We start from the raw sequence: 22949 nt of genomic DNA on the forward strand, positions 1-22949 counted from the left end.
TGCTGCCTAGTGTTCCATGGTATTACATAGCTGTTTAGCAGTGATACCATTGAAGGCTACCTAGAACATTCATTCATCTGCAGGCTTCTGTGTGGATACCGCTTGCAAGAATGATTGGCTCTCTTCTACTGTGTAGGTCTCTCAATCAAGCTGGGTAGCAAGATCCTTTTTTTGCTGAGCCATCTCACTAGCCCACTAATGGGTTCTTTTTAAACTGTTACATCTTCAGGATCCCTTTATGCATTTTAGTAGATGTTTCTCTTTTGTCTGAAGTTCACAGGATTTCTCCCAGTCTGTACTGTTTTCATCATTAGAACCCTTTAGAAAACAGATTTTTAAACTGATGTGTTAACATCTTTTCATTGTATACCCTGTGCTTTTGTGATTAAATCTAAGAACTTTTTTGTTGTTGTTTTTATTCTGTAGGCTTTATGTTTGAGTCTGTGCTCATTTTGAGTTAGTTTTTGCAGAAGCACATGGGATTTAAGTTAAGATTCCTTTTTTTTTTTTTTTTTTTTTTTTTTGTACCCTCATGGTACCATTTTAAAAGCCTGTTTTCTTATTGTTGACTTGGTTCTGCATCACTTTAAATAACCCTTGGCTATGTTTGTATGGCTCTATTTCTGGGAAGGTCTCCCTTTTTAAATCTCTGTAGTAGTTCCTATATATTTGTTTGTTTTTCACTACAGGGTTTCTCTATGTTCCTGGCTGTCCTGGAACTTGCTCTGTGGACCAGGCTGGCCTTGAACTTACAGATACCCATCTGCCTTTGCCTCCTGAGTGCTGGGATTGAAGGTATGGAGAGCCACTGCCCAGCACTATTTGTTTTTTAATGTTTTTGCTCGGTATAGTTTTGAGAACTTTTCAGAGTCTTGATATCTCATTGCTCCATGGGCTTGCTTGTTTTTGTTTTGTTTTGTCTTTTAATCTCTGTACGTTATGTTTATGCTTTAGGCAAAGCAGCACTAGACTTTTTTCAAATTCTTTAAATTTATGTGTATATGTCTGCATGTGTATCTGTGTAGCCGTATGTGCCTGGTGTCCACAGAGGCCAGAAGATGGTGTCACATTCCCTGAACTGGAGTTACAGACATTTGTGATCTGACATGTGGATGCTGAGAAGACTGGCTAGAAGACTAGCCAGTGCCCTTAATCCCAGAGCCATGTCTCCAGTCCTGCAGTACTTACATTTTGAGAATTTCCCTAACTGCCTCCCTCCCTGCGTGTTTTGGGGGGAATATTATTTGCTTCAAACTTGGGGATTATGCTTTCATACTAAGTTTATTATTTTTGCCTCCCTCAAACAGAAAGCAATAGATCTTGCAAGCAAAGCAGCCCAGGAAGACAAAGCTGGGAACTATGAGGAAGCTCTTCAACTCTACCAACATGCTGTTCAGTATTTTCTCCATGTCGTTAAGTGTAAGGCATGTTTATTTTACTTAAACTTGTGCACTAAAAGGGAAAAAACTGTTAACAAGCCAAAAGAATTCTAAAGATCTAAACCACTCGTTAAAAAGAAAGTCCTTGTTCTCCTAACTTTTAAGTACTGTTAACAGATGTGACAGCTGTTATAGTTGTTACTTCATACACCCAGAATCTTTTTGTGTATTCAGTGGAGAAAGCTTTGTTTTTATAGATGACCTATCTAGATTATATGATTTGAACTTAATCCTCTCCTAAGCATATGTTGGAAATGGTTTTGTCGTAAGAGTAGGCTGGGCGATATTAAGTGTATTTTTCAAACGCACACTTGATGTTTGTCTTGTGCTAGACTCTGTTCTGGGGACTAGAGATTCAGCACTGAGAAACAAGTGCATAACCTGCAAGGTCTCTCATCAGTCTTACACTCGGTGCATTGGGGTATTAGTGTGAGCTGAGAATGAAAGCAACACGTAAGAGACATGAGAATAAGCCTATGCATTGCCTGTATTGTTCAAAATAGCCATGATAGAGGCCTTTGACATAGTAATAAGGTTACTATGTTGTGCCCATAACGTATGTGATTTCTGTCACTGTATACTTTGGAATAAAGCAAATATGTTAATGGAGTTACTATTGCTTTACTTTGGATTATCTTTTATATTTTAAAACTTTTATTCACTTGTATTAATTTTTATCAATCAGCATGTGCCTGCAGTGTACAGAGAGCAAATCCAGCTTCCATTTTTCTAACTGCTCCCTTCCCAGCCTTTAGTAATCACTATTCTACATTCAGAGTTGTATGTTGTCTCTTGTGGTTGGTTTTTTGTTTTGTTTTGTTGCTGTTGTTGTTTGGGGTTTTTATTTTGTTTGGTTTGGTTTTTTGGTTTTTCGAGACATGGTTTCTCTATAGCTTTGGAGCCTGTCCTGAAACTTGCTCTGTAGATCAGGCTGGCCTTGAACTCAGAATTCTAGGAGTGCACAGCCATGCCCAGCTTGTGGTTGGTTTTATTATGTAAGACAGCTTTCAGCTATCTGCAAACTGTGAAGGGGAGAATTTGAAACCTATAGCCTGTTGAATACTTTGTGATTATATAACATTAACTTAAAATACCTACCATTTTGCTCTGAAGTTCTATTTTGTTTGTTTGTTTGTTTGTTTTAAATTCACACCTACTGGTGGCCTCCGACCCTTGACAGAGCCAGTGAGAAGGAACAAAAAAGGGGTGATAATCACTGGATACAACAAATTAGCAATGCCTTCTCCTCCTCCGTCATAGAAATTTCTAGTTAAAAGAATAGCTCTAAGTTTGAACTGTTCTCTGTTGAATACTATATTAGTTGCTTTTCTAATGTCATGATAGAATACCTTGGGAGAAAACAGGTTAGGGAAGAAAAGCTGCATTGTGGTTTACATACAGTTCCAGAGGGGATCCAGCCTGTCATTTCAGGGAAGGCGTGGCAGCAGTGTGAGGCCAGCCTTGGAGTCAGGGAGCTAGCTGGTCACATACCATCAACACTTAGGAAACTAGAGAACAGGAAGTAGAGCCAGATGGTAAAACCTCAGAGTCTAACCCCAGTGTCATAGTTCCTGCAGCAAGGCTCTGCCTCCTTAACCTTCCTAGACAGCACCACCCACCAGGGTCCAGGTGTTTAGATACATGAGCCTGTGGGGATATTCATATTCAAACCACAACAAATGCTAACGAAATGGGGTCTCATTCCCTTCTACAGATGAAACACAAGGTGATAAAGCCAAGCAAAGTATCAGGGCCAAGTGTACAGAGTACCTTGATAGAGCAGAAAAACTGAAAGATTATCTGAAGAAAAAAGAGAAGAAGCCACAGAAGCCCATGAAAGAGGAGCAGTCCAGTGCAGTGGATGAGAAGGGGTACGTATCCTAAAGTGTTAGATTTTACATCTTATAACCTCTTATTGGGTAATAAGTTTCTTTTGTCATGGGCCAGAAAGAACGTGTTGCCTATTTCAGTCATTGAGTTTTATTGAGACAGTTTTATTTACTGTCACCCCAGGCAGCTCTTGTACTGTGACAATAGAATTGAGTGGTTACAATAGAAACCACAAAACCCAGAAATATTTACCATCAAGTCTCTCAAAGAGCAAAGTTTGCTAATCAGTGCTTACTGCATTTTTATACCTCCCTGATTGTTTTCAAATAACTTGGAAAAACACTGTGGGCGTGACACCAACAAAACTCCACGAGTGATCTGTGGATTAAATCTGACCCTGTGGACAAAATGAACATGAACTCCAATAATGCCAATTTCTATTTTATGCAAATGTTTTTAAAGGTGGATTTGCATTATGCCATTGTGAAGAAAGCAACAGCACAAAACCCCACGAGTGATCTGTGGATTAAATCTGACCCTGTGGACAAAATGAACATGAACTCCAATAATGCCAATTTCTATTTTATGCAAATGTTTTTAAAGGTAGATTTGCATTATGCCATTGTGAAGAAAGCAACAGCACATTTTTTAAACAGTGAACTCCAGTTTTTACATATCTTCCTAGATGCATGAGGTATCGCAGATGTAAAGAGCATTTACTGCACATTTAGTGCATGCATTCCCAGCTCTGCTAAGCAAAGAGGACTTGGTCTAGCTAGATTTGTCCTTGATGACGCATTAGGAAAACGAAATTCTGAGTTGATGTGGCCTGGCTGGGTTGGAAGCACTGAGGATCTTGTGAGCTCTGGAGTCTATGTGCTCGCTGTTCATGTTCTGTAGGCTGCAGGTTTCTTGGATGATGCCCAAGGTCATGAGGGAATGAGGGATGGAGCCCTATAGGCAGTGCTCCTCCCCTGTGTTTGTTCTTGATGGAATTTTGCTCTTTACTAGGCATTGCTAAAGTTAAGGACAGGAGAAGTATAAAATTTAGATGTGACTGCCTTAACTCTGTGTGGCAGAGTTTGAAGAAAATTATAAGCTCCAAGTTTTATATTCTCTGTTAAGATGTGGTTAGGAAACAGTTTCTATGACATGCCAAGAGTTTGCTTATATATATTCATTCTGCACATAGTAACTTCCAACATGAAATGCACATCCATTATGAGCATACAGGGCCTCTACATCTCAGACTTCTGCCAGCAGGAACATCTGGTCTTTCCTGTCTGCTAGGGCAGTGTGGTGTGTTAGTGAGGGCCCACTAATGACCTGCTCTGTCATGGCTGCCTGACAAGGGAGAGCCCGTCTTTTCTACCAAGCAGCAGGGCTTACTTAGGCTGATTTTTTTTTTTTTTTTTTTTTTTTTTTTAATAGGGATTACCTTATAGAATTTTGAGGACAGAATCAGCCTTGAGTTCCCATCATTAGGAAAACTACCGAGGATACCATATGGGGGCATAGAAAATTCATGCCTGTGGTATTTATATTCAAGTAGAGATCCTGCTGCTGCTGCCACCACCCTCACCAGATACTCCTAGGGCTCAGAAAAACACAGCAAGACCCCTGCCTCAGTTTCCCCAGAGCAAACCAATGGTACCTAAAGATTTGTTCTTCATGCAAGCAACCCCCACTTTCGAGGAACTCAAGTCTGATGAGGATAAAAGCTGTCTGTCTGCAAGGGAACCTACAAATGGCAGTTTGTTTTAAATGGTCCTTACAGCATGAGAAACTTGAATCAGCTCTTGCTAGTTACTTCATTCATAACCCTGCCAATTCTACAAATAACCAAGATTTCTCACCCTAACACAAGTCCATCAAGTGTTTTAAATCCTCTTTGTATCTTAAAATCTGAAAAGTTGGTAAGACTTTTCTTCTCTGCATCAGGAAACTTCTTTCCATTAATTGTTTCTACAATATCGTTTTTTAAAACTGTAGAGTATTGTTTCGTAAGGCTAATGTCTGCAACAACATAAATTAGTTTTGTTTTTTTTTTTTTTCTTAGTGTACTGTAGATGTGATTGTCCTTGCAGTGAAATTTTAAAATTTATCTCCTCAATGTAAACCCCTAGATGTGAACTAGTGCCATTCTAGTTTGTTTCTTTGTTGCTATGCTAAAATACCATGAGCAAAAGCAGTATGTGGAGAAAGGATTTAATGCAGATAGAGGGCATAGTCCACCACCAAGGGAAGCCCAAGCAGGAGCTGCAAGCCGAGACTGGCAGGGATGCTGCTTACCGGCATGCTGTCTCTCACTTGCTCAGCCATCATTCTTGTATAGCCCAAGCTCACCTGCCCATAGTGGGCTTGGCCCTCCTACATCAATCAGCAATCAAGATAGTGCCACACATGTGTCCACAGTCCAGAGTGGTGGAGGCAGTTCCTTCATGAGCAATCCTCCTCCCAAGTAATCTAGCTTTGTGTCAAGTTGGCAAAAACTAATCAGCACAAGTGGATTTGCCATTTTTCTTGGATGTTCAGATTTTTATAGAAAGCTTTATCTACTTTTTGGGAACCTTAGGTTAAGGGTTATGTTGTAGATAATTGTGAATTGTATGTTTTCTTCTAGCATCAAGTCTTGTTGGGTTATATTTGCCCTGGTCCTGATGGTTTTGTAGTTTCTTAAACTTTCCTGTACTCTATTTTAAATCATTCATTGAAAGTATGGGACATACAACCTATGGATGCATAAGTGCACAATTATGTCATGCGTATGGAGGTGTGTCTGACTTCATCCCCATCTTGTCTGATTCCAGTGCATAGTTCCCTACTGATTATTTGCCTGCTTCCTATTTTAATATATTCTTAAAAAGCATCATTTGGAACACTTAAATAGAAGTAATTTTAATGTCAACGTCTTGCTTAAACATTTTAGGTTATCGTTCCTTCACTTTTGCATTGTTATTAGCAGTGAGTGATCTTTTGCATATATTAAATTCTCTTCATTAGGAATGACAGTGATGGGGAAGCAGAATCTGATGACCCTGAAAAAAAGAAACTACAGAATCAACTTCAAGGTTACTCTGGATTTCACTGTTAAATTTATTCCTGTTGAAAAGACTCATGGATTGTCTCCTTGAACTGTTTTGTTTCCCTCTATTTCTCTGAGTTTCAACAAATGGCTTTGATTGCTGGTGGGTCACATGCTGGCTTGGTTCCAGACTAGGATTTGCTCTCAAGGCTTTCTAATATTTTGTTGTTTTTAATGAAGTTAAAAGTGGCTTGTTTTCAAACCTGCCTTTAGTAGGCTGCCAACAGTTGCTCTTTTTCATGTATTTGCCCCTTGTAAAATAGGTAGCATTGACACTTAGTAACATACAGCAAGGCCCAAGGAACTGACTGGATTAGGAATTCCTCTGATTCTCTACTGCCATGGCCCTGTTCTTCTCCCCCACTTCCTAGTGTTCACAGATATGCTTATTTCATTACATTTCCTTTTCTTTTTGTCTGTTACACATGCCGAGGCTCGTTGATTATGCTGTCCTAAATACAGTGACGTAACGGAGTGGCTGTAAACACAGATCTGGATTCCACTCCGAGCGAGGTCTGCCACTTACAAGTTTTCAGATTGAGGGCAAGTTCCCCAGCCTCTCAGAATCTGAGTCCCCCATCTTGAAAACGGACATTTATTTCAGGGGAAGGAAAGCAACATAATGCAAAAATCTTAATAAATGGTAGCTCTGCATATCTAAAAAGGCATCTATTTAATTGTTGGCTTCTTTAATTGCTGAGATGCAATTGTTCTTTTGTATGTTAGCTAATGGCTTTGCAAATAAAAGGCTTAGTCATTGGTAGTACGTATTTGCACCTTTGAGTCTTAGCTAACAAAATATTTAACAAAAGGATCCCCATTTTGTAGGCTGAGTTTGGTTACTGGATAGTGAGTTAGTGTGGGTAACCTTGCTTTACTACTTCCTTTATTCTGCTAGTATTTCTCTTACCCACCTCACTGGGATATGTAAGAGAATACTATAAACCTTGTTATGTTAAAAACTATATAATTATGGTAGAGAGCATGTTAAAAATAATATAATTAATTATGGTAGCGAGCAGAGGTTTTTTTGTTTTTTTTTTTTTTTTTTAATCTATGTGTATGTATCTCTGTGGGAATGGATGCCCACAGAGGTCAGAAGAGGGTGTCTTTCATAGCCCAGGCTGGCCTTAAATTTTATGAATTTGTGATCTTTTTGCCTCCACCTCCCAAGTTCTGGGATTAGAGGTGTGTGCCACCATGTGTGGCTCTTGTCCTTTTTTAAAAATTTTGTTTTGTTTTGTTTTAAATTTAATGATTATTAATGGATTAGTATCTTTATTTGTTAGTAATGGGAAGATAGCTCAGTCAGTAAAATGATTGCCACACAAGCATGAGAACCTGAGTTGAAGCCTCAGGACTCACGTACTAAAGCCAGATATAGTAGCATACATTCATAATCCTAGTGCTGAGAGGTGAAGGTGGATTTGATGTCTCAGGTATGCTGGCCTGCCAGTCCAGCCTGCCAGGTGAGCTGTCTCATAAAGAAGGTGATGGAGGGCTCTTGAGGAATGAACTTGAGGTTGCCCTCTGGCCTCCACAGAAGACACACGGACTACACACCTACACATGCAAATACACACATTCTGTCATTTTTAATTTTTTATTCCTGAAATAATATTTTAACATTTTACTTGTGTTTTGGATTACTAGGATTAAAATAGATTATGGGTTGAATTTTCTGTTAGCTAAATCTGTTAGCTAATTCAGGGACTTATGAGGTTAAATGTCTGAGTTTAATTTTTTGTATTTATTGTGTGTGCCTTTATGTGTGTGGGGTGTGAATGTGTGTGAACCACATCACCTATGTGGAAGTCAGGATAGCTTTCAGGAATCAGTTTTGTACTTCTGTCATGCAGTTCTGGGGATCGAGCTTAGATCCACAGGCTTGGCAGCAAGTGCCTTTATCTACTGAGCCATCCATATAATATACAGTGCTTTTATATTCTTGGAAGTAGAGTCAGTTTATATTTTTCAGTAATCCATTAAGTTTTGTCTGGCACTTAATCTTTCACAACTAAATATTGGAAAGTCACCTTTAAACTTTAATAGAAATATTAAATATGGGAATAAACTGAGCACTCCTGTAGCACTTGAGAGGCAGATGCAGACAGAGCTCTGAGTTTTATGGCCATCCAGAGCTGGCCATATAGCCAAACAGCCAGAGCTACACAGTGAGACCGTGTCTCCAATAAAGGTAGGGGGAGGGGATATATAGTATGCATACTTGGTGAAGAAGGTGTAAATGCATGTTCATGTGTGTTAGTGCTCGTGGCATGTTGGGAAGGGTATGTGCATGTGTGAGCATTCTCTACCTTGTGTATTGAGGCTGAGTTTCACACTTGAACCTAGATCTCCCTTTCAGCTAGTCTAGTTAGTCATCTTGTTCCAGAGATTCTCTGGATCCTCATGTACCGGGATGACATGCAATCACACATCCATCTGGCACTTCCATGGAGCTGGGAATCCTAGCTCCAGTTCTCAACACTTGTTAGGCAAGCTATTTACCAGCTGAGCTGTTTCTCCAGCTTCTCGTGGTGTTAGATTACATGAAACTCTTGAGTTAGCCAGATGATGTATGTACATGGATAAAGAGAATTTACTTTCATTTAACAAATGAAGCCCTATCATGTGGTATAGATTTTTTTTTTTTATCACGATGTTACTGATCTCAGTGGAACATAAACAGTGCACATTGACTTTTGTGTATCAAACTGAACTTTTAGATTGCAAAATACGGTTTTATTTAATTTTAGCCTAATGACTGCAGATTTTTATACTTTAGGAAAGTTAAGTTACTAACTACAGGCTTAGAATCATAGGTAATAATTTCTAACAACAAAAAATTGGGTTTAAAAGTAATATCATGATCAGTGATTGATGTACATGGAGATGTCTATGTTCTTTTTAAACAACTGCCTATCATCTTTTTGTGTGTGTTTGTGTGTGTGCATGTGTATGGAGGCCAGCGGTTGACTTCAGGCATCTTCCTAGATCACCCCACCTTAGTTTTTGCAACAAGCTCTATTATTGAACCTGGAGCTTATCTATTGAGCTTGACTTTTGGACAGTGAGCTCCAGGAGTCCTCCTGTCTCTGCACCCCACACCCCCAGAGTGCCACCACAGTTTGACATGGGTGCTTGCACAGCATGACTTTGCTGACTGAGCATTCCTCAGTGTAGAGTGCTACTTCTCATCTTATCGGGCTGTTAAGTCATTTATAACAAAGCAGTTCCGTGGACTAGAAAATTGGAAAGGCTTTTGATGAAAATAGCTAGAGGTTTCTTCTAATGAATTACAGGACTCTTTTCTTGGATTCTTTACTGAAACAGCTAATTGTAGTTTTTGAGAAACTAAATCATTCCTTTAAGTAACTTTGCTAATTAAAAAAAAAAAGAAGAAGAAGAAGAATTGCAGGTCTTTAAGGAGACAATGTCTTTTCCATTATCTGTTTCTGTCCGATTTCCATTCTTTCTGTCTTTCCTGATCTCGTCTCCTTTAGTTAAAAATCACTGAAGTGTATTCTCTGGAATTCTCAACAGAGAGTGTTAACAAGAGAAATAGTAAGCCAGCCCCACTGAAGAAGTACAGTCCTTGGCTCTAGGCTCACTGTGTCACCTGATGCTTGTGCTACCCTGTCTGTGTGGTGGCCAGGTAGTACTATTTTCATTTCACCGATGAGGGAGCAGAAATGTAGGCGTTGAGTCCTGTCCATAGCTGCTCAGCCAACCACCTAAGTTCTCGCCTCCTACTGATTTCTGACAACATCATTAACACTACTTCAAAGAAAGTCCTAGTACCTGAAATATTTAGTTTTATGTTGGCTTTATTTATTTTCTTTTTTTCATACTAATCCCAGTTCCCCTTCCCTCCCTTTGTCCTGGTTACCCCCCCCAGCTTCCCCCTCCCCCACCTCCCATCTACTCCTCAGAGAGGGTGAGGCCTCCCATGACAAATCAACAAAGTTTGTCACATCACATTGAGGCAGAATCAAGGTCCTTCCCCCTGTATCTAGGCTGAGCAAGGTAACCCTTCTAGGGAATGGGCTCCAAAAAAGCAAGTTCATGCAGTAGGGGTAAATCCTGGTCCCACTACCAGTGGCCCCATAAACTGCCCAAGCCACACAACTGTCACCCACATTCAGAGGGCCTAGTTCGGTTCTATGCAGTGAGCTCCCACTTCCTCAGGTCAGCTGTTTCTGTGGGTTTCCCCAGCATGGTCTTGATCCCTTTACTCCTGCCTCTCTTCAACTGAGTCTAGGAGCTCTGCCCAGTGCTTAGCTGTGGATCTCTGTATCTGCTTCCATCAGCTACTGGATGAAGGTTCTATGATGACAATTAGGGCAGTCATCAATCTAATTACAGGGGAAACCAGTTCAGGCACCCTCTCCACTATTGCTTAGTCTTACTTAGTTTGGGGATTATCCTTGAGGATTCCTAGGAATTTCCCTTGTGCTAGGTTTATTGATAACCCCATAATGACTCCGTCAAGATATCTCTTTTCTTGTGCTCCTTCTCTGTCCTTACCCCAACTAGATCATCCTATTCACTCCTATTCTCCTCCCCATGCCCTCCTCCCCGCTACCAATCTCTCCTCCCCTTCTACCTTACCCCCTACCCCCCATGCTCCTGATTTATTCTATCTGTTTCCTCTTCCAAGGGGGATCCATGTATGTCAGTCTTAGTCTTCTTTGTTACCTAGCTTCTCTGGGGTTGTGATATATTGTGGTTTTTAAATGTTGCTTTCTAACTTTGCTGAATTAGTTTTTCTCAATTTAAAAGTGACCCAATATCTTGTAGGTGCCATTGTTATAGAGCGACCAAATGTGAAGTGGAGTGATGTCGCTGGTCTTGAAGGAGCCAAAGAAGCACTTAAAGAGGCTGTGATTCTGCCTATTAAATTTCCTCATCTATTTACAGGTGAAATGGCTTCTAAACATTTTTTATTTCAAACATATTAGTGATTGAGGGCGAGCATTGTGAGTTCATGTTCCATATCATAAATTATCTTGAATTGACAGTTTAAATGTAGTAAATCTTATCTTCATAAAGATGTTCCTTTTCATGTCTATATTTGCAGAATAATTTAAGTGTTAGCCAGTAGGGCTTATGAAGGTCACTGAAATACTACACACTCATTAAAATATAGTGTATATATCCATATTTAATAAATTTCAATCCACAGGATAATTTACTGAAAGATGTCCACATCTATTATAAAGATCAGAAAGAAAGTTATGATAACATACAATATGATTCCATAAGTAGATGTAAATGGGTTGGCTTTAAAATGCTAATAAGTGCTGGGGTTATAATTATAGATGTTGCACAAAGGACAAAGAAAGCACTTGTTATGCTGTGAAGAGATCTTTGCTGACCATAGCCCAAGCTCTAGTTCTGGCGTGAGTGATCACTTGCTGTGTCGAATGGCTTTACATTGTCCTTTTTGTGACTGTGGCTGTGATGTGAGTGTACCCACAGTCTTAACACACAGAGGTTTTCTGCTCTTGAAAACAAGCTGCTTCACGTAGAGAACACATTATGTTGTCGGCTACAAACTGAGAACGTTCAAACTGTAATGTCACAGAGAGCAGATAGAGCAAAGCAGCTCTGGGCTGCATCTGGCTTCCCAAGCTTCAAGGCACTGTTGACAGCCCAATCTCAGGTACATAAAACTGATAGTATAAAAGTTAATTATATAATCCTGGAAAGGTTCGGAAATCTCCTTAGACTCTGGGTATGACACACACAGATCATACACAGAGTTTGCTTATATTTGAACTTCAAATTATGTTTACTTTTACATGATTAAAATTATTTTTAAAGTCTTACTATTGACCATGAATAAAAAGAAGTGTCTATTTAATATACATTTAAAGGTAATCAGTTAAATAAAAAGTATACACTATCTAATATCATTTTCTACCCTTCCAGTATTCTGTGCACCGAGTACCCACTTAGGGCAACACTGCCTTACAGGTGTATGCATTTAGAAGAGAAAAGCAGGGAAAAGCAGGGAGCTGGAGAGATGTCTCAGTGGTTAAGAGCACTGACTGCCCTTTCAGAGGACTGGGGTTCAATTCCCAGCGCCCACATGGCAGCTTACAACTGTCTGAAATTCCAGTTCCAGGGGACCCGAACACCAGTGCACATAAAATAAAAAGGAATAAAAAAAAGCAGAATTCCAGTAAAAGTCAATCAAGTTTTTCATAAGTATTATTTAGTTTTTGCATTAGTCATCTAGGGATGGTCTGCTGCAGGCAATGAATACCTACCTTGCAGTTTGTATGTGGTTTTAATTTATATTTTATATATATGTAGAATATTTTATAATTCTATACAGCCTACTATATTTTAGGCAATATAATTTCTGAGTAGCCAAATTAAGGCATAAGAAAACGTTGATTTTCCCCCCCTCATTTTTAAGTAGAAGTAGGATGTACAGTGATACCTCCCATGTCATTACCAACCATTGAAGCTGCTGATTGTCACTCTAGCCTGTTTCCTGGTAATTGGGAATTCCTTAGGACTCTAGAATGTGAGTGTCACATCCTGTCATCCTCCACAGGTGACAGATACTTAGAAGCAAGGCTTTGCAGCTGCCCTGCCCCATGACTGTGTTTTCCTTGCATTAGTCTAGTGTTGAGCAGTACCCTCTAACTGAACTTTCTGTCCCTGGGGAGCAGAGATCCTATTGCCTGTATCATGCATTGCAACACATGCGTGCGCAAGTAAATGAACTTCCTATTAGAGGTCAGTGCTTTTGATGATGTTTCTAGACATAGCAAGTCGCATACACTTAAGACATAACTTAGACTATCTTTTTAATCTTACTGACAGCTTTCTAATGAAGATCTTTTTTACAATATTCTTCAGTGTGGACAATGTCTGTAGTAACTGAAATGAATAGTATGGAAATTCTCATATTTTTCTAATACAACTTGTAGGGAAGAGGACACCGTGGAGAGGAATCCTATTATTTGGGCCACCAGGAACAGGAAAATCCTATTTAGCCAAAGCTGTTGCAACGGAAGCAAACAACTCAACATTTTTCTCTATATCTTCCTCTGACCTTGTTTCTAAGTGGTTGGGGGAAAGTGAAAAGTAAGTGTCACTGTCATTCTGTGCATTAAGAGGGTTCACATACCATTGCTAAATACTCAGGGAAGAAATATAATATAGGTATTCACTTCTCTGTCAAGCTCAGTACCTAACTGGGAATTTATTTTGTAGGAGAAAAGCTAGTATGTATGTGTGTGTGCGTGCGTGCATGTGTGTGTGTGTGACAGTGAATTATCTATCTAGTTGTAATTTGTTGTTTCCTACCCCACAGCATGATTAGGCCTTTTGTCTTTGTGGTTCTTATAATACTGGTAAATGTCCTTGTTGTGGTCCTTTTGTCCCAGCTGTATTTATCCTTACTTTTAGACTGGTTAAGAACTTATTCCAGCTTGCCAGAGAGAACAAGCCTTCCATTATCTTCATTGATGAGATTGACTCTCTGTGTGGGTCCAGAAGTGAAAACGAAAGTGAAGCTGCACGGAGAATTAAGACCGAATTCCTGGTTCAGATGCAAGGTAGCATTACTGCTTCTTCGGATAGCTTCTCATTCTCATTTAACCGTTAATGGAAAGGAATAAGTAGAATTGCTCTAAAATCTATTATGGCCATTCTTGTTTTTTGTTTTAAGACAGGATCTCACTGTGTAGCCCTGGCTTGCCTTTAACTTCGACGTAGACCAGGCTAGCACCATAGATAATCCACCTGGCCCTGCCTCCCAAGCACTGAGATTAAAGATATGTATTCCCTGCATGGATGCATCATTTGTGTAATTATCTTACGGGATTCACAGATATTATTAGCAAGCAGATTATATCTCTACTCATGTACCAATGTACCAGGAACTGCATGAAAGGATATTTTGGGGGGGAAAAATGTTAATAGTATGTGTTTATAATCTAAGAGATTTGCTTCTTTGGACGGTATGATTGGTACTTGAGCATGTGGTTCTTCATTAGTTACATTTTTGTGAAGATGTAGTACTTCAGTTTTACATAAAACACTACCTTTCTTAATGGAACATACACAGAGTGGAGAGTAGATTAAAAATGTGTGTGTGTGTGTGCGCGCGCGCGCGCATGCGTGCGCGAAAAATGAAATTATCATTTGCAGAAAATGGATTTAACTGTGTATAATCTTATTAAACAAACTAAGTCACTTTCAGGAAGACAGATATCATATTTCCTCATATTTTTGGTTACTGGATTTTATGAGAAATGTAAACTTATGTGTATCTATGTCATGAAAGTAGAAGAAACTGTCTCAGGGAACAGAAAGAGCTAATGGGTAGGGGAGAGATGGGACATTGGGGGAGTATGCTCCTTATATACATATGAAAACATTGTTACCTGTCATGAGCATACACCAGTAACTTTTTTAAAAAGAAAGCATCAAATTATTATTTAAAACATTACCTATTTTAATGCAGGAGTTGGTGTGGACAATGATGGCATTTTGGTTCTGGGAGCTACAAATATACCCTGGGTTCTGGATTCTGCAATTAGACGAAGGTATGATGATAGAATAAACATCTTATTTCTAACAAGAGGTGTAGCAATAAATGATAATCTCCCTTCCCTTTATAGGAATTTATTCTGATAATTTCAATTTTTTTTTATTTTTAAATCCTTTTAATTAATCAGTCCTAATGCTCTTTCTCCCCTTGTGTTGGGGGACAAGGAGTGACCATTGCTTTTGTTTGCTGGATGTATTGAAGATGAGCACTGTATATACTAGAGTTTTCCACTTTGAAAAGTACATTGCTTAGTGACTATGCTTAACTTTAGTTTTGATTAAGTTTAGAAGGAATGATACTTCAAAACTGACAAAAACAGTCTGTCTCTCTGAAAACCCTTCATATAAAGTTCTACAAAGTGATTTCCTTTTCCAAACAAAATATTCTTATTATTTGGGAATTTCATGTAATGCACCCTGATCACACTCACTTTCCAGTTCTCGAAGGCCTGTCACCCCCATTCTTGTGGGCCCCCCAAAAAAAGACAAGTCCAATTTGTGTTGTCCATACAGTCACTGGAGCATGGTCAAACTCTCAGTGGCCAGCAGCCCCTTAAAGAAAACCAAGCCCTTTCCTACCTCCATGCCTGCCAGAAGCCCTCAGTTGGGGAGAGCTACATTTCAGCATCCTTATCCCAATTTTTCATAGTTCTCTTCTATAGCTTCCTGTCTAGAATGTTACTTTTAAGGGGGGGGGGGTTCACAGAAGCCTACTATGTCTGTTTTTCTCAACTGTGATCCTGCAATCATTGGTGCCTCCATAAAAGAACCTTCCTTGCCCTTTACAATCAGAGGGAGCAGGGAGCAGAAGGCCATGTTGATGTCTATGGTCCATGCTACCACCGAAGACCACATGGTCTGTGGTCTGTACTGGCTTCTGAAGCTTTGTTGAGGTTCATAGGCTGCCACTGGAGACCATACTGGTGCCCATGGCAAAATGATCTGTTGTACTACTCCTTATTCTATAGCTCATGCTAGCCTCGGCTCATAGCAACCCTCCTTCAGCCTCTCCCACATGCTGGGATCATAGGCACGAGCTACCATGCTTGGCAAGGAAGATAGATGTTTAGTTTTAAAAGGAGGTTTGTTTGTTACTGGGTGAAGTGGCAATCATCTGTAGCCCCAGCACTTAGGAGAAGGCCAGGAGAATCAAGGACTCAAGGTCATCTTCAGCTATGTAGCAAGTTCCAGACCAGTTTAGACTATATAAACCCTGTTTAAAACAACACAAGTCTGTCATTTTTAAAGTGAAATTGAAACTTCGGCTGTAGAACCTGTGTAGACTCCTAACAGCTCTGCAGCTCTCTATAGCATTCTTTAATTGCATGATAAAAAGAGCACTTGAGTGTGTGCCACTTTGTCACCTTCATTTGTTGATTTGGCAGAGTGCTAGGTTAGCATCCAATGCCACCAGAGGAACTGTGTCAGGCAGTTTTAGAAAGTGGCCTGATTCCAAAGCAAGCCTATGTAAAGAGAAGACAAACCTTAAAATATCAACGCCACAGTGAGTCTGCAGAAAATTGTCCTTCCTCGCTTCCTGTTTCCAAATGCCTGAAGTTTATGAAGGCAAGTGTCATAGTTAGGCTTTCTATTGCTGTGAAGAGACACCATGGCCACGGCAACTCTTGTAAGGAAAACATTTGTTGAGGGTGCTTACAGTTCAGAGGTCCAGTCCGTTACTGTCATGGTGGGACATGCAGTGTGTGGGAAGACATGGTGCTGGAGAAGTAGCTGGGACTTTTCATGCTGTAGGCCACATAATGTGACCTGTAACGCTGGGCGGCATCTTGAACATATGAGACCTCAAAGCCTGCCTCCACAGTAACACACGTCCTCCAACAAGGCCACACCTCCTAACAATGCCAGTCCCTTGGGGGCCATATCTTTCAAGCCACCACCACAAGTAAAATTATTAATAAACTATGTATGCTGTATAGTACAGGATTGTTCAGAATGAACTCGAGAGTGAAGAGAACATTTTGTATAATGTTTACTCTGTTGGATTTTAAGTAGTTTTGCTATTTTTAACTTAAAGAATTATGGTAATCCTTAATTTATACTGTGAATCATTACTCTGTTTATCACTAGTTCAGGGTGCAGAGCTTGTGAGACCTGCCTTTATGACATGAATTCCAGATGCAGACAGCCAAAACTGATCCAAAAGTTGCATGTGAAAGATTAAACCAGGCAAAAATTGTTTCCTATTTTGCTTCTAATTTTAGTTTTTGGTACATCATAGCTAGTATTTTCTTGAGGTAGGCAGGTATCTGTGTTTATGTACATGCACTTTAATATATGGATGTTTAACTTTGGTGCTGTTCACCCTAACCTGGTACAATTGAGAATACCTAACTAAATGTGTATGGCTTTTCTAAATATGCGAATTTTACATAGAAATTAAGCATGTGTATTTAATACCACTTGTATAATTTCTTTTAAGATTTGAGAAACGTATTTATATTCCTTTGCCTGAAGCACATGCCCGTGCAGCCATGTTTAAACTGCACTTGGGCAGCACTCAGAACAGCCTCACAGAAACAGACTTTCAAGAACTTGGGAGGAAGACGGATGGCTATTCAGGAGCAGATATCAGTATCATTGTACGGGATGCACTAATGCAGCCTGTTAGAAAAGTTCAGTCAGCTACTCATTTCAAAAAGGTAAGCAGCTTTAATCTGCCCTGTCACATGCTTTTGAAATGAAGATTCAGGACTGTCCCTGGCTTGTTTCTCAAAGTAGTTGGAATGGCTTCAATGTTACATGATAGTAAGTTTCTATAATAAATATATTTCTGTTGCATTGAAAATAATTCCTTGATGGGCATGGAGGTGCATGCCTTTAATCCCAGATCTTGGGAAGCAAAGGCAGTTGGAAGCAATATCCAGGACAACCAGAGCTACACAGAGAAACCCAGTCTCAAAAGACCAGAAAAAGAAAAGAGGGAAAGTGGAGAGAGAGACAGAGACAGAGAGATTTCTCCAGTGAAGATTATTCATGGTCCTAAAGTACTGTGTTTTTCTATTAAATGATCTGAGGCATTTCTGGGTCATTCTGATGGTTGAAGATGTGCTTTGGGGGTGACCATAGCAATCTGGAGCAGAATCTAGTATTTTTGTACCATGCCAGGATATAAACAGATAAAACTTCCTGATCTCATACAGTTGGTAAAGAAAGATAGACATAAAGTCAAGTAAATTAAGTATGAGTATGTTCACAGCAAGCTGAAAAGGTATACTTTATATCTGCACCAACCCTTAGATAAAGTTCGTCATGGAATAAACTTGACAGCAATCCCAGTTTGATGCAAATATTTTACCATCTAAATATTTGTATGCAGTTTTGTTACAAAGGTTCTTTTTTAAGAAATTGCTAAAACCTCATTTTAACTATGCTGTGTTTCATGAAATGACAGAAATTATTAAGTACTTTATTTTTGTCTTGGTTTGCTTTCTGTTAGTGTGAAAAAGCAGTCTGGGGAGGGAAGGGTTTATTTCTTATGGTTCTGATTTATAGTCCATGGTGAAAATAAGCCAGAGCAGGAACCTGGAGACAGAAACTGATGCCCAGGCCATGAAGGAGTGCTGCTTCCTGTCACTCCTTCCTTACACCAAGGCCGTCTGCCCAGAGGTGATCCCATCATCTACAGTAGACTGGGTCCTCCCACACAAGTCATAGACTTTCCTGCAGGCCAGTTTGAGAAATAAAAGTCTTTTTCTCAATTGAGTTTCCTTCTTTTTAAATGATTCTAACTTGTGTCTGACAAAATACTACCCAGTATAGCCCTTACATGTTGTCTTAGTCATTTTCTATTGCTGTGATCAGACAACGTGTCCAAGACCAAAGCAGATTATAACATAGACTCTAACTGAGGTCTTTCTTACAGTTTCAGAGGCTGAGTCCATGGCAGGGACCGTGGCGGCAGGCAGGCAGGCATGGTGCTGGAGCAGTAGCTGAGAGCTCACATTTTATCTGCAAATTGGAGGCAGAGAGACACCAACTGGGCTTGTCATGGGCTTGAGACCTCAAAGCCCACCCCCAATGACACACCTCTATTAAAGGCCACACCTAATCATCCTAAGCTGCCTATCATATGGAACCACACATTCAAATACATGAGACTGGGGGACATTCTCCTTGAAATCGCCACACATGCAGGTTTTAGGTTTTTTTGTTTGTTTTTAAAGTCTTTGTTGAAAGAGACAGATAATGACTAATTTAAAACTAAATACTAAATGTCACAAGTTTTTCAGCCATGGAAAAAAACAACTTTGGAGAATTCTGTAATGTGTTTGGTCAGTAAGGTGACTACCATTTAATAAGCATCAGGAGAATAAGAGAAGATTTAGCCAGAAGTAACCACTTCTCCTACAGTGTGTTTTTCCTTTCTATCCCAATAGTCACGTAAATTATTGTATATAGCAATGCACCAAGACAAACTTTAAATCAACCTAATGATAACCTCTTTTCCATATTGCTATTTTTCCTGGAGTAAACATTTTAATACAACATAAAAATTAATGTATTTTTTTTAACTTTCCTGATAATAACAAAACTCTTAATTCTTATTTCATTTACTCAGATAAATTGAAGTTACTGTGATTACAGGTTTGTGGACCCTCAAGAGCTGATCCTAACTGCATTGTAAATGACCTGCTGACACCCTGCTCTCCAGGGGACCCTGGTGCTATGGAAATGACATGGATGGATGTCCCTGGAGATAAACTCTTGGAGCCAGTTGTTTCCATGGTGGGACACATTCAGTCTTTATACACTAATTTGTCAAATAGCAAGCATTCATTTATGTAACATCAGCTAGAGAATTTTATGATTAGGCTTATATATTTAATACTTGAAGAATTATAAATAGTAATTGTGCTTAGATGTAAAAATAATTATCTTAAGTTGTGAGACTTGTGTTAATTAGGAAGGCTATTTTGAAAGCAAATTTTCTGGCTTTAAGTCATCCACAAAATTCTCACATATATTGCATAAAATATTGTTAGAACTTAAATAAAATGTGAGTTTTGCCCCTGAATCTCCTGTGTTTAAAAATAACCAGAAATACCAACTCTTGTATGGTACTGTTCATAAATAGTATTGGTTTTGTTTTACATCTTTCGGTTGCACAGACACCAGACATAGATGTCTGTGTATGCGTGGGTCTCATTGCTGCTTATCTTATTCAGAAATCCCTCTTGTCCTTGATAGATTAAATTATTTTTTTTAAGTATTCACAATAATTTAGAGTGCTTCCTTATTTCAGTTGCTATGCAATTTTACAGGAACCATTTATTTTTAATGACTTTCTGATGTTAGCATATCTTCAGTTTCGTTATTAGTTTTAACTTAAAAAAAATTCTCATTGCTTTGTGCCATTGTTTTCATTTAAGCAAAACTGAGTGATGCATATAAATGTGTTTTTGTAGTGAAAAAGGAGTATGATTCGGTAAGTACATTTCAGAGGGAATGCAGTGCTGTTACACTACAAAGTGCAGTTTTCGTGGGAAGGATTAAAAGAATGCAGAAGATTTTCTATTATTGAAGAGCTAATAGACTTTCAGAATTTGCTGCTTCAGTTACAAATTTCCACAGAGATTGTAAGAAATTATTAATTTCTTGAGAAATTACCATTTTCCTTCAGAGTTACATTTAGTGGAAAGCAGACCTCTTTTTGAAGGGAAAGAGTTAGGCAGGAAGAAGATCATGGCCAGGGGGTGATGACCTGGGCTGCTAGGAGAGTCCTTGCAATAGGTAATGAGCACCCAGAGGTGCACAGAGGAGCAGGAGCAAGGGTCTGCCGTCAGGAGCTCATGGTGCTGCGCCTTTCCTTGTGACTGTAAATTGGTAACTAATAACTAATGAAAGTGTTTACTGTTGTAAGTCCATTGTTCATGCTCTCTTTTCTCTGACAGTGGGATATGCTGCGGTCACTGTCCAGCACCAAGCCAACCGTCAATGACCATGACTTGTTGAAGTTAAAGAAGTTTACAGAGGATTTTGGCCAGGAAGGCTAGTGCAAAGACAGCAAGAACATGTTTACTCTGCATCTCTTCTCTTTTGTAGGTATCTTGCCTTTCTTGGGTGACATTCAGATTATTTCCAGTAAAACTCTTACACAGGACAACATACATCTCACTTCAGTGTTCCATTAAGTTCGTGTTGTACTTTTCCTACACTACCTGTTAAATTCTCCAATTAACAAAAATTGTGAAGTTGTAAGGAAGTGAGCATGAAAAACAGCAGGGAATTGAAACAGTGAGGAGAGCCTCAAGCTTGGCTCCATGTGCAGCTCTCGGGATTACCATGAGCACACTTTCAAAGAGCAACGGCCTCCTTCTTTCTTTCTTTTTTTTTTTTTTTGTATTTAGGAAATTGAAATAGGGCTAAAGCTAATGATATATAAATATCTTAAAAAAAGAAATCTTTAAGCATTCTTACCAGTGTAAAGCTATTGCTTTATTAAAAATGATAGAATCTTCACTCTCAGGGATGAGCAGTAAAACGCATAACATGGTGATGAATTTGGGGTTTGTGCCACACCCAGTGCTCCTGGTGACTTTGCCGTGGGTTGATTCTTCCTGTGTAGATTAAAGTGATTCTCAAAAGGCAGCAGGCTTTTATAACCACACAACACCTTCCACTGTGCAAGAGGCTTTCTAAGTCATCATCTTCACCTTGAAGAAGAAAGTTGTCTACTTCAGTTTCTTTTTATAGCCAAGGTTGACCAAAAGAGCTGGCAAAGAAGTATTCCTTTTTAAAAATTGTTAAGAAATACTGTAATGGGAACCTTTAATAATAAGAAAATGGCTTCCCTTTGGACTTTAGGATGTTTCCACTGTATGATGTGGGTGTGTATGTACATACATATATATATATATATATATTATATATAATTTTTTAAATATAGGATAGCGAGAATCTTATTTTTCACTTTTAAGTTCAGGGAGCAGTTTGTCCTAGACACACAAGCATTATCAATGTGGTATTTCATGAAGCTTTAGCGATAAACCGATGTCTCATTAAATATAACATCACGTTATTTTAATGTCTTCAAATAAAAGATCTGAGGGTGTGTGTCACACACACACAGAGTGTACCAACTCTGAGTTGTGCCTTGGACATTTGCATTTACTACATGCAAACAATTACTAGGTTAACTAGAATTGCTATGCAGTTCTACCTTGCAAGTGCTACGTACACAATAATTACATTTTTAAAGTATATTTGCACATTTTACATGCTATGCTATATGATTGCCTTTAGGTTTTCTGTACAGATTATTTTTGTTGATATTCAATGAAAATCATAGGCCTGAAATACACTGTTATTATGTGAAGTAAATTGCTATAACCTAATTTTGGCTATCTTGTGTATTCTTTATTTGTCTAAATTGGTTACGAGAATAAATTGGGTGCTAAGAAATAATTTAAATTATTAATGAGTATATATGAAAGAATCAGGGGTAGACATGCACCGCCTGGGCTCCATAGCAAGACATTATCTTTAAAAAAATAAAATAAAATTATCAGCTGCTGTGTATGAGAGCTGCCAATTTATTTTGGTAGAACAACACTGAATTCTTTCTAAATGAATTGGTTTGGATAGTGTTTTAGTGTTCTTTGGCTTTGAAGAGACACTATGACCAGGGCAACACTTACAAAGGAAAACATGTCATTGGACTTGCTTACAGTTTCAGAAGTTTAGGCCATTGTCATGGTAGGGAGCCTGGCTGCATGCTGGTCTATGTGGTGATGGAGAAGTAGCTGAGAGTTCTGCATCAGGATCAGTAGGCAGAAGGAAAACAGATAGCCACTGGGCCTGGCTTGGACTTTTGAAAACATCAGCACCCACTCACAGTGATACATCTCCAGCAAGACCACACCTCCTCCAGCAAGGCCACACCTAATCCTTCTCAAGTAGTGCTTACCCTGATGAGTAAGCATTCAAATATATGAACATTTAGTGGCTGTTATTACTCAAATTAATACATGTAGTTTGTGAATGAATCATTTGTAAACTGT

The 22949-nt window shown here is 39.1% G+C and overlaps 1 protein-coding gene across 1 annotated transcript in view; it reads left to right on the forward strand.

Annotated features, from left to right (window-relative positions):
• The window catches only part of Vps4b (vacuolar protein sorting 4 homolog B), a 28375-nt gene extending 6092 nt beyond the window's left edge, over positions 1-22283 (forward strand). Inside the window, exons 2-11 of the mRNA XM_051203891.1 lie at positions 1308-1419; positions 3154-3310; positions 6273-6340; positions 11155-11274; positions 13302-13458; positions 13783-13931; positions 14843-14924; positions 17369-17588; positions 19534-19674; positions 20841-22283. Coding sequence (XP_051059848.1) covers positions 1308-1419; positions 3154-3310; positions 6273-6340; positions 11155-11274; positions 13302-13458; positions 13783-13931; positions 14843-14924; positions 17369-17588; positions 19534-19674; positions 20841-20942 — 1308 coding nt within the window. The 3' untranslated portion in view covers positions 20943-22283. The remainder of the gene's footprint in view (positions 1-1307; positions 1420-3153; positions 3311-6272; positions 6341-11154; positions 11275-13301; positions 13459-13782; positions 13932-14842; positions 14925-17368; positions 17589-19533; positions 19675-20840) is intronic.
• Positions 22284-22949: the final 666 nt, after the last annotated feature.

The sequence above is a fragment of the Phodopus roborovskii genome, unplaced genomic scaffold, assembly GCF_943737965.1.
Source record: "Phodopus roborovskii unplaced genomic scaffold, PHOROB, whole genome shotgun sequence".
In the NCBI taxonomy this organism is placed as follows: Eukaryota; Metazoa; Chordata; class Mammalia; order Rodentia; family Cricetidae; genus Phodopus; species Phodopus roborovskii.